The 12,135-nt window shown below is 39.1% G+C and overlaps 1 protein-coding gene across 2 annotated transcripts in view; it reads right to left on the reverse strand.

Moving 5' to 3' along the window:
- LOC117469265 (oxysterol-binding protein-related protein 7-like) overlaps positions 1-12,135 on the reverse strand; it is a 28,628-nt gene extending 16,493 nt beyond the window's left edge. For both annotated transcript variants that reach the window (XM_034113658.1, XM_034113657.1), the window contains exons 1-5: positions 12,048-12,135; positions 3,347-3,566; positions 2,788-2,931; positions 2,571-2,624; positions 2,358-2,471 (exon numbers count right to left, since the gene is read on the reverse strand). In XM_034113658.1, coding sequence (XP_033969549.1) covers positions 2,358-2,471; positions 2,571-2,624; positions 2,788-2,931; positions 3,347-3,514 — 480 coding nt within the window. In that variant the 5' untranslated portion in view covers positions 3,515-3,566; positions 12,048-12,135. The remainder of the gene's footprint in view (positions 1-2,357; positions 2,472-2,570; positions 2,625-2,787; positions 2,932-3,346; positions 3,567-12,047) is intronic.

Here is a 12,135-nt window from a genome sequence, read left to right on the forward strand (position 1 = left end):
AGAGAGAGCGACCTTTATCTATTTAAAGGACACCTATCATGCTATATTTGAACAATATATTGTAGGGCCATACCTATATAAAGTATATAAATATAGTTTTTTTTTTCAAAATACCAAACAGATCCTGCATTTTAGCCATGCCTCATTTCGCTCCATTTGCTCTTTCCAGCACTGTTTTTGCAGGGGGCTGATTCTGTGAGCTGCAGCTGACCATGCCCCCCTGCAGGAGAGGGGAGCGTGCTCTGATCAGCTGCTGGGCTGTCAGAAGAGGGGGAGATCTCCGTCCTCCGTGTTTTATTATATTATTATATAGAGTCGTTATTCATTTGTTTTAAAGCTCAATAAATAACAAAGACCTTTGACCGGCACTTTTCTAATTTTGTCCGGAAGATTTAAACTTTAACGGACATCTTGACCGGCGAAAAAAAAACTAACTGAAACTCTGCCGCACGGTCCCCTCGTTCCTTGGAAGAGGCGGAGAGGTGGGTGTTTGTCATCTGCTGGTGGACTAACCGGAGAGAATTACAGTGCTTGCCTCGACGGGGAGGGATTGCATTGAATTGAATTAAAGCAGCAGGAGCAAACGCTTGCCTCGGGGAGGGAGAAAAAGAGCCACAGCGGAGAATAAACAGAAGGGCAACCATGGCAACCATGCACGGGAAGTCTTCTTCGCTGCTTTTCTGGCAGACTACAGCGCCACTTACAGGCCTGGCATATGTACTACAGCGTCTCCAGCGCTTTCGAGCGGCAATGGCCGGCCGTGGCCCAACCCCACATTCCCCTGATAGGTGGAGAGTTGGCCCAATAGCCGTAGCGCCACCGTCCTGACATCAGTAACGTGTTCAAATCTGGATCAGTTTTTATCAGATCCGTTGCAGCCCCTTTTTTAGAGATTTGGGTATGGAGGAAAATAGAGAGGGTTGTGTTTTCTGACACTTGGTGAGTTCCCTGGAACACCGGGGACACATATTCATGTATAAAAGACGCACAAAAGTGCATTTTGCATGATAGGTCCCCTTTAATATAGATAAAGTAAGAAATCATTCCAATGTGTATAGGACAGTAAAAAAACAAAAAACAGTTTAAAAAGGAGAGTGATTAGTAAAATATGCATAAATAGAAAGAAAGAATACTAACTAGGTAACATAAGATAAGAATACACAAGTTGAAATGATTTGTTATTGGTTGTGATCATATTCTAAAGATGTTTGGATTATTGAAAAGTACACAGCTCCCTTTCATCTGAGTGTTGAGAGCTGTATCCATCAATTCATGTTGTGCTCAAAGTGCACCAGATTGATGCATTTCACTTCAACATCTAAAAAATAATCTTCCCGGGGGTGCATGCCCCCGACCCCCCTAGAGGAGGTGAGGTCCACCCCCAAATAAAGCAGGTTAAAATAATTAAATTGCATACATTTTATTTCAGTAAACACTGAAAACGGGTCCCACAGACCCAAACAACACACAAAGGTTAAAGGTAAGCATATAATAATGTTAAAATGTGCTAAATATATACACTGCAAAAAACAAAAAAAGAGGAGTAAAAGTAGCTCACGACTTGTTTTATTTTTTGAAAGTAGCTCTGATCCTAAAAAAAGTTGGTGACCCCTGACCTAGAGTTACTGTTTATACAAATTATTGACCTCTGCTTAAAAATACAGCCCATTCATTTGGCCTTTCTTTCATGTTGTGCAAAGAAAAAGCAACCTCTTAATCCAGATATCTTACCATGACTCGCGTATGCATGCACGTCTACGGTTGTGGCATAGCTAGCTAACCAGATGCTAATAACAACAAAGTTATTGACTGTATGATCAGTGTGACAGATGAACAGATCGCCACTGGGCTTTCAACTAAAGACACAGCCACGCAAAAACTGCGGCATGTGTACGGCTCCTTATGGGTACTGCCATTTCTGAAGTGGCGGAGCGGCGTTCTGGTGCTCTCCGTCAGAACTGCACCCCTGTCAGACGAGACATATACCACGTGATGAGACGTTAGGCTCGTGTTGTGTTCAAGGACCCGGACCGTGGCCAGGAAAAACAGGCACTCGCTTGTTTAATTTTTTTGCGGTCTAGATTTCTTTAATTTTTTGCGTGTTTATAAATTACGTCGAGGGCCGTACCAAATGGTCTCGCGGGCCGTATACGGCCCTGGGGCCGGAGGTTCCCCACCCCTGCTCTATGGCTTTATATTGTGTGTAACCTGTTTTTATCCGATTTTTTGTTTTTGAAGCATAGTGCAAAACTTAGCTAGTGCAATAAAAATGAAATATATTGTTGAGTCACCCTTAAGTTTAGTTTATGTTGTCTATGTGGTTAATTTGACTGCACCACCTGTACGTTGCAGGTTACCTTGAGGTGGTAGATGTTGTCTCCAGCATCCAGGTCTATGCCTTTGGACTTCTTGTTGATGGACATCACAGCCAGGCTGACGTCCAGAGAGCCATGGAGCTTTCCTCTTTGAATCTGGAACATAATTAAATGATACAATTCAAACGGTGCCATTCATATCAGAGTTCATGGCCATGTCTCTATCACTGCGACTGACAAGTGTTGATAACTTACATCTTGCTGCGTCTTTGAGTACTTGAGAATTCCTTTTTCCAATATGAAGTATCTCTGAAAAAGAAACATCGCAGGGAAGTGTTAGAAAGAAATCAAAGCTTGAAAAAGGTCAAACGGCTCTGCCTCAGGGAAACTAGACATGTTTACCAGAAAATGGTATGCACTACATACTGCAACAACGTTAATAAACCTGGGTAAAAAAGAAAACTGTGTTCACCTTGTGCCAGCCTTTGAGCGGGTACTTCCTCCTCTTCATCAGGTAGCCCTCACAGATGCCGGGGATGCTGAGGTCCACAGAGGAGCTGGGCGCTGAGTATATGTCCTGAGGCTGCAGGTCCTCCATCACCTCCCAGTGACGGCCCTGACAGAGGACACACTCATTGTTACTAAACAATCTGAATGACTTAATACGTTTGGCCGAGTAATATATTTTATTTCCTAATTAAATAACATACAACTGAGGTTTGTTCTGATTCTATTAACATGTGAAGGTGAAAGGTTTTCCTTCATTTAATTGACCATCATTTAGACTTAGCAAGAGTATATTTCCTTTATTTTATTAAATATTTGTTCCTGGTCAAAATGGACTAAACTGAGGAGTCATTGAAGAGAAACAATGTGTACGGATGTGTTTGACTTTCTGATTTGGATTCAGCAAAGTTTGCAGGGCCAAAATATGATAAAATAGAAACAGCCAGTAGGCAGTGAAGCATCAACTTGGTTCTTCTGAAAACTTAAAACAGTGCAGTCAGATTGTGGAGCTGGAGTCTTTTTACCTGTTTCGAGTGTTTGGAGGAGCCGGTGCTGCTAGTGCGCGAGTGGCCAGGTTTAAAGGTGCTGGCTGGAGATTTTTCGAGGCCGCTCATCACAGACTGGCTGCTGCTCAGAGGTGGCGGAACCACCTGAGGGTCCATTTGTGCAAAGTTAGGAGGGTAGCGATGCATGGAGTGAAAGGACCTTCAGGACAGGTTGCTTCTCATGGCACAGTTCCAAACACTGAGGAAATGTCAACAGAACTGTGATCAATCAATGCTGGAGAGAGAGTTATTGAAACACTTTTTCAAGTTCAGACAAATGTTCTTTCCAAAATGAAATAAGATGCCTATAAACCTTGTTTGTCTTATATTGGCTTAGTTCTGTTCTATAACATCAGGGTTCAAATACAGTTTGGAAACAAGCAGTAGAAAGTACCTTTACCTCACATTGTTAAATGACAGTAGGAATGTAGGAAGATCGCTACATCAATGGGTCAAACAGACAATGGAAGGCCTGACAAAGAGCCAGTCAACAGATTTATCTAGTGGCTCTTCTTGCTTTTCTTAAAACAACACACACCCCTCTTCAACTGCTGGCTTTCCCTTTTCTCATGCAGCAGGTGAGAACAAACGCCAGGAGGAAATCGTTCCTTGTCACATGGTTTGTTCAAAGAAAATATTTGTATCAGCTCAGGATGGATAACAAATAAGATTTGGACAATTAGACAATGTAAAAGCTCAAATATCCAATTGTCAACCCTACTACACAATTTTTCCTGAATATATTTTGTTTAAAATACCACTACGTAAAAAAGACAAATATTGAAGTAATATAATAGGCTTCAATCCATAAGGCCCACTCCTATACCTAAATGAAAACATTTGCACATACAGGAAGTGGAAATTGTGATTAGACCATTATCAAATGAAATTACATAACACCATTGACAGTAACAACAGCAACAGATAAAATGAGGAAAGCCTTGGTGACACAACAAATAAAACACACCTGTGTTGCTGCTCCCCCAATAGTCCACAGGAAATTCCTTTTAACTTCCTCCAAAGTAACTTTAGAGCTGCAATAATTTCCCTCAAAGTCCTTATTTAAAAAGGGAAACCACAGCACAGAATGAAACACTTCTAGGAACAATTGTTCAGCATGAACATCCTCTGTTGCACTGGGAGCATTGTGACTCCTGACTGATGATGCCAGTCAAACCGGTGCATATCAAAGCCCGGCGGGTATCTGGGAGGGGCTGAGCACTCGACCTGACCCAACAGGCCTGCCGGCTCCGTCATCTCCAGATGACAAGATCTGAAATGTGTTCTCAGCAGATGTACAGCAGAAACACAAGAGCTCTGAGCAGCATTCAGAAAGCACTTCAGCTCTACAAAATGGATACTCCCGTTTGGGATATTTAAAAAAGGTCATACACAAGAAAGTGGTGCTAATTTAGTCAATTGAGTACAATGTCGCTTTTCTATGTCCTCACCAACTTTTGCAGTTTTGCAACTACTTATTATAGGAAGATTAAATCAAACGTAAAAAGGTTTAGAGATACATCTGTGTGTGCAGACATAAATCAACCTAATGTGATAAGCTGTCAAAATAATTGTAGTGCACTCATGGAACCGTTCAGAATTATAGTTTGGTTTCAAAACACTACTCATTCATTAGAATACAAAAAGTTGTTCTCTTAGAGCAGCTCCAACCTTTAGACCAAAACAGGTCACATTTTTATTGCACAGGCAAAAAAATCTAACAAGCTTTACACAATTCATATTCACTTCTTTGAAAAGGCTGTTAAGGCTTCGAGAACATTTACATTTATTGTATTTTGTTGCAGTTATACAATAATCTGTTTCAATGATAATGTGGTTAATTCCCTTTCTCATCTTGTTCCATTTGGTCAAGATGTTGCCCATTCTCCCATTCTCTTAACAGTAACACCTGTGTATTATTTTGGATTTAGATTACATTTTGAACAAAGGGTTCGCAAACCCTTTCCTTCTAGCAGCTAACTTTTGGCTTTAAGCACGGACACATGAACAAGGCAAAACCTCAGCATGCTGTGACCTGATCTTTGACATCTTCGCTACTAGTAATGTTAGTGATTATGCTATAGTGTTGAATTACAGTCAAAGACTTTAGAGTGGTTGTGGAAACCAAACATGGAATCATTTCCTAGCTGCCAAACATCCAGTGAACCTGTGGATTATTGAAGCTCTCTGGTTTATTAGTACTGCAGAAGAAGGAGGGCCAGCTGCTTAACGAGGGCCAAAACATTCCCAGCATGCTTTGCTCTACACATCATTGCATGATTACCTCTTGGTTACAGACCTGTTGTATAAAACAGTCAAAACAAAGTGATAACTGTTGGTGTACTGTTGAAGTTCGCCCATATGAAGGACATTGTTAATGAAATTGACTTGCCCTTTTTCCTGTGTCTGTTTTGTTATGCAAACTAATGACATGTGCTCTTTACAAAAAGGGATATGTGCATAATTACACTGAATCATATGGGGGGGAACATTTGGCTCAGCTCAATTATAGATAAAGGTTTTTTCCAATGGCAGCTGACCATGCACAGATCAAAATATGTCTGGCTAGAAACTACTAGAAGCGGGACCTAACACGTTGACAAGAAAAAAAAACACAAACAAATAAAGACACAACATTCTGGAGACTGGCTCACAGTGCAACAACACAAAAGTCTTGACTGTGGAACGATGTTCCAGAATACAAAGTTGTGCAACACACTGTCTTTACTGGGCTTGTGGAGGTGGGTGGGGCCAATGGCCACTGGCATGTGGCTTAAGAACCTTCACTAGTCTAAATGTCATAATCCCCTTTCTAGCCAATTTAGATAGTGTGTGAGAGTGTGTGTGTGTGTTCATTTACGGTAATGTAAGGTTTCGGTTCTGATTACATAGCAGGTTGAATTAATTGTCTTTTACTTTGGATTAGTTCCAACTTGTTATCTGTCAATATGACGTACCATACCAGTATGTCCAGATTTTGCTATCTATTCCTGTGTGTTCTTGCGATTTTGTGAATGCCTCGCAAGATAATGTTATTGTAACAGAGAATGAGGATGTAAACCCAGCAAGAGACATCCCAAACATCTCAAGATGAGGAAGAACTCTGGTTAGATGATAACCAGACATTTGAACAGAAGTTTATTTTGACATCTTTTTTAAATGAAAGATGAGGTAATCCTGCAGGAAAGGTCAAGTCTTACTAACTCATATAAATGTTTTCATGAACCTTAAGATTAAAGGAAGTTTAGTTTAACCGTCTCCGGTTTATTTCTATAAGTGTTCAAATTAGGGCTGTGCGATTATGGCAAAAATCATAATTATTTTTGGTCAATAATTGATATCACATTTATTAAATACGATTATTCATTGACTTTGAAAACATCCATTTATTGAACTTTAAAACAAATACAAATAATAATTTGAACAGTATCTTTTTAACTGTTGATTACCCTGAACATATCATTCAACTGAAAAACCAATACAAAAATAAATAAAATAAATTATACATTTACATTTAAATAAATAATATAAAAATAATAAATACCAATAAACAAGATCAACAAATATTTTGGAGCGCACTTCAACAAGCTACTAAACATATGTAAATATGATAAATACAAATAAATTAGATCAAATATGTTGCAGTGCACTGTCACAACCAAGCAAAGCAAAATAATTGTTTTTTTCGATTATGTTGTTTTCGTAATTGTGGCAGGCCAAAATCGTAATTGCGATTAAAATACGATTAATTGCACAGCCCTAGTTCAAATACAATAAAGCTTTTGGCCATTTTGCCCACCCTTACCATCGGCCAAATCTTACCAAAGTCTTAACTCCCCCCAGTAGTCTTTATTTACATTTTTTGTATCTCCTGAAATATTGCAGGTCGTTAAGAAAAGGTTTCTCTCCGACACATCGAGGTAAACAACTTCTTCCTCCAGGCTGTCACTGATGAACATGACCCCTAACTGATGTCATCGCCTATGTGACACTTAAATGCTGAGTCAATAGAGGAAGATGTTTACAACCATAACAGGCATGTGGTCTGACCAGTAAACCAGAGATACAGCCCTGAGAGCACTGTCAAAAACAAAATGAACGGTTCCCTTGCCTGAAGCACATAACAAGGCCATGTGTCAGTCGTAGAATTTGGTTTGCCATGTTTGTTTTTTTCTCTCCCTCTGTCATATGCTTACTGGAAATACCAGTGTTCGTTCCAACTCCCCTTGGCTTGTTGACAAAGACAAAGTCAAATATGGCACTACTAAGTACTGAGGCCGACGGTTATGAGTTGCAAATACACTTATTAATGCAAACATATAATAATAATAAGGAGGCTCTGTAGTCTGAACAAAGACTCTTTATTGCTCCCACAACAGCAGCAGCAACGCATTACAGATTTACCCTTTCTGCTCTAACACTTTGTGCAATTGTTTTCAGAATCAATTACGAACTTTGGCTGTAAAATGATAAAGTATGTCAAAAGGCCACCATGTTGACAACCACCACCCACAGCAAATCGTTAGCAAGCCATGGTCACTGGCCTACATGTGTTCTAAAACAGACTTGTGATGCCACCATATGCTCATAGTGTCCCTCACAAGCAGAACAGCTTTAAAAAGGAACCTATTCATTTTTAAAAGTGTTAAAGGCCCGGTTTGCGTGTCATACACTGCCAAGATGTATGGTAACTTGTACCAACAATTGAATCTTCACTTAACTTTTTGACCTGACTATCATTTTTTATAACAAACACTCAGCTTTCCTGCTGTTCTTAGACACGTGAGCTATACAGACACGTGAGCTATACAGACATGTGCCTTGTTAGCTGGAAACACCGGAATGGCTTTGGGCGTTATTTTGGGAATTTACCATAAGTGGCATGGCGTGGTTTCAAACTAAAACAGGAAACACTAGATCATACGTTCAAAAGAACGACTGTTGTATCAAAAAATATTTTTCTGATGATGAAATAGGTTAGATTGGGACAAAACGCAGTGTTGCAGCAGCCTGATATGTTGCAGAACTCTACAAACATCTAATAAAGGAATGGTATACTGGTTCAATACGAGTTCCTCAAAAACAAAGAAATAAGCAGATTGTATCATGTGGTGTTCTGAAGGGAAGTGCTGTTCTGAACAGTCAGTCCTTTAACATTCATGCCATGTGATGTCAAGAGAGACAGGGCTGACAACTGAACAGACTGGTTCTTCTCTAACCTCCATCTTTCACCCCCTCCCTCCTTCCAGGAATGTGCCAGAGCAAAATGTACAAGGTGTTTTGCCACATGTGACTAACAGGAAGTCTCTTTAGGTTTACATTTTAGTCTTAATATGTAGAATAAAGTGAAACCTATAGTCTATTTCAGCAAAAAACAGGTTAGATATTTGTAACAAAAGAAAAAACATTCAAAACATCAAATAATCATTTGAAAGCCGTGTGCAGCAACTAGCCAAGATAAAGACCCATGGTGTGTAGAAGTTATATTTTACTCAGTTTTAGATTGGTTTATGACTTATCCGTATAGATAAGTCATAAACCAATCTATAGAAACTGTTTGTAACTAGAATAACAATGGGGTTCCACAAAGGTCCATTCTGAGACCTTTATTGTTTTTGATATGCCGACACTGGGAAACAACAGAACACAGGATTCATTTTTGTAGCTATTGAAGTGTATGCAAGTCACTTTGGATAAACGCGTCAGCTAAATTAAGTCATGTAATAATGATAAACAACTGTAAATCTATACCATTAAATCAGCCTTTTTGATAAACGTACCAATATATTATACAGAACAAACAGCTCTGCGCCTCTAAGAATAACACTTTTTTTTTATGTTAATGATGAAAAATGTATTTACAAATTGTGAATAGTGGAATATCACTAGTATTGGTATCAAAAACAACATTTTTGGATGAGCGACATCGCTTTTTCAGCCATCTGTTGTATTTGATGGCTTCATGTTCGCTTTCAGCTGTAAAGGAAAGCAGCTGATGAAAACCTAGCAAATACCAGTTTTGGGGTCTCATGACAGCATTTTCTTTTTCATTGTGAATTGATTTTATTAAGAATGCTTTAAGCTTTTGATTTGCAGTAATTTCCCCCCAATTGTAGCCAATTGTGAACACTTCAGCATTGACTTTAACCAACAGTCATTCTTCCTTTTTTTCCAAATATTATTTTGCCTCTTATCTGCCTGCTTGGTTTTATCGCACTGTTTGCAAATTTCTTTATTTTCCTGTATTCATTTATTTTCTGGCTTCTGGGTGGTATTCATTTTTTAAGCTAAAGTACTGTAGTCCTACTTACAATTTGTTGTTATTTGTACTCAGAGCCGGCCCGACCCATTAAGCGACATAAGCGGCCGCTTAGGGCCCCGCAGCCACTAAGGGCCCACTAGCAAAAAATGAAAAAAAAAAGATTAATTTATTTTTATCTCAGTACACCGTTTTTTATCTCAGTACACCGTCGCCGTGATAAGTATGCTTAATTAATTTTGTTAATATGCCTAGATTGCCTACTCTCAAAGTCATGTATTATATTATTGAGTCAATCATATAATACATTAACCGTGCTTTACCTGAACCTCATCATGACACTAGAGAGGACGGCAGGATTGTAATTTCCCGTGTTCAGTGAATGCAACAGAGGCAAGGCACCAGACCAACCAGAGAGTTGAATGGAAATAAACATCTGTCTTATTGGCTGACAGGTACCTATCCTGTGAGCTGTGACAATGTTTAAAATAAACTGTCAGTCTCAGACTCAGAGTTTTTGAAGATGGACATAAGAACATTTGTTCTTAAAAAAGACGACAATTCTCAAGTGGTGGTTCACACAACAACCCCAGAGCCAGCACTTGAGCCAGGAGAAATTACAGCTACGTTGACGTTACTTTGAATCGCGGGGTTAAGCTAAACCGTTAGCAAGTAGCTATAGCTAGCCAGATATATTAAATAAACACTTTGTCATACAATCTAAATGTAATGTTTTTTAGCGTTACCTGGTGATTTCAAAGAAAGCTCTCTGGGAAATGTTGGCTTACTGTTCGACATGAAGCTAGAAGCTACCGTACAGTACACAGTTGATCCTGAGTCCTGTCAGTTAAAGTGTTTCATAGTTAGCTTAGCTAAGCATCAACCTAGCACTGAAATATATGGATGTTATGTGACAGTATTTCTGAGAAAAAGTCAGCTGAAATGGTGGCATAGTTGCCACTGCTTTACGTGTCGACAGCATGATTGAACGTATTTGCAGCAGTAAATGTGGCTGTTTGGCCACTGACGTTGCCATAACAACACCTGAATGTAAATGTGCAACCTCTTTTTGTGACAGATTTTTGCATGAAATTATAATTCTTCTGAATGATATTCCTATTGACAGCTAGTTTCTATGTGAACATTATGAGATGGACAGCCAGAGAGAATAAATGAAAAACAGTTATGAAATACTATATGACAAAACAAGAATACAGTTTAAAAAGGAGAGTGATTTGTAAAATATCCATAAAGAAAAATCTGTTTACAGTTCTGTTTCATATGGGTGTTGAGAGATGTATCCAGATTGATGCTTTTAACTTCAATATTTAAAGAAAAATCTTCCCGGGAGAGCATGCCCCCGGACCCCCCTAGAGGATGTTAGGTCCACTGTGTTTATATGCTTATTTATACAATATGTGTGCTTATGCTAACATCATAAGACAAAAGTTGGTTCCGTGTTGTGTGAAGTGAGAACGCGCTAGAGTGTGGGGGGCCCCCAAGCCAAAGCTCGGTTAGGGCCCCCAAAAGTCTAGGGCCGGCCCTGTTTGTACTCCACTTCAGTACTTCCGTTTAATGCTGCTTTAAACTTCTACTCCACTACTTTTTTTAAAGGGAAATAATGTAATTTTATTCCACTACATTTATTTAACAGCTTTAGCTACTTTGAACAAAATGCATCTCTAAAAATTAAACTAGTAGACAATATGAATTAGAAATGTCACATATATAAATTAAATACACACAAAGGCAATGTTTCTGTACAATGACTACTTTTACTTTAAGTACATTTAGCTGAAATACTTTTCTACTGTTACCTAAGTAAGATTTTGAACGCATGACTTTTACTTGTAATGAAGTATGTTGACAATGTATTGGTACTTTTACTCAAGTAGAGCATCTTAATACTTCTTCTTCCAGCACTGTCTTATTGAAAATGTATTCATTAAAAAGTAGAAAAACAGGATAGTAATAAAAGGTTTTGAAGACAGTACATTGTGCGTGTGTGTGTTTGTGTGTTTCGAGGAAATTAGGCTTAATAAAAATGTTGCTGCACGTGAACACAAACACACCTAAAGAAACAGTGCGAGAAACACTTCACGAGACACGAGTTTTTAAACTTGTGGAATAAACTAGTTTCGCTTGGTAAAAAAAAACTAACGTCACCACAAAAAGTGCCGTTTCTCTGGCAGCCAGTCACAGGAATAAAGATGATAAAAGCAATAAGAGAGCTAAAATCATTCATCTTATACACGTCGCAAACAAAGTGAATCGCTCCAACACGCTCGAACACGAAGGCCCTGCCCAAACCGAACACCAATTATTTAAAAAAAGTTTCTTCCCCTTAAAAAGTAAAACAGTATGAAACGTTGAACAACTTCAGGTGAAACGACACAATTCAGCGACATTTTTGTTACTGACCTGTTCCTGGGAGGCTGCTGTCAGCTGGAGATCACGGCTGCACTGATGAAAAGCTTCTAAAAGCTGTCCGAGCCGCCCTCGATCAGCG

The sequence above is a fragment of the Trematomus bernacchii genome, unplaced genomic scaffold (assembly GCF_902827165.1).
Source record: "Trematomus bernacchii unplaced genomic scaffold, fTreBer1.1, whole genome shotgun sequence".
Taxonomy (NCBI): Eukaryota; Metazoa; Chordata; class Actinopteri; order Perciformes; family Nototheniidae; genus Trematomus; species Trematomus bernacchii.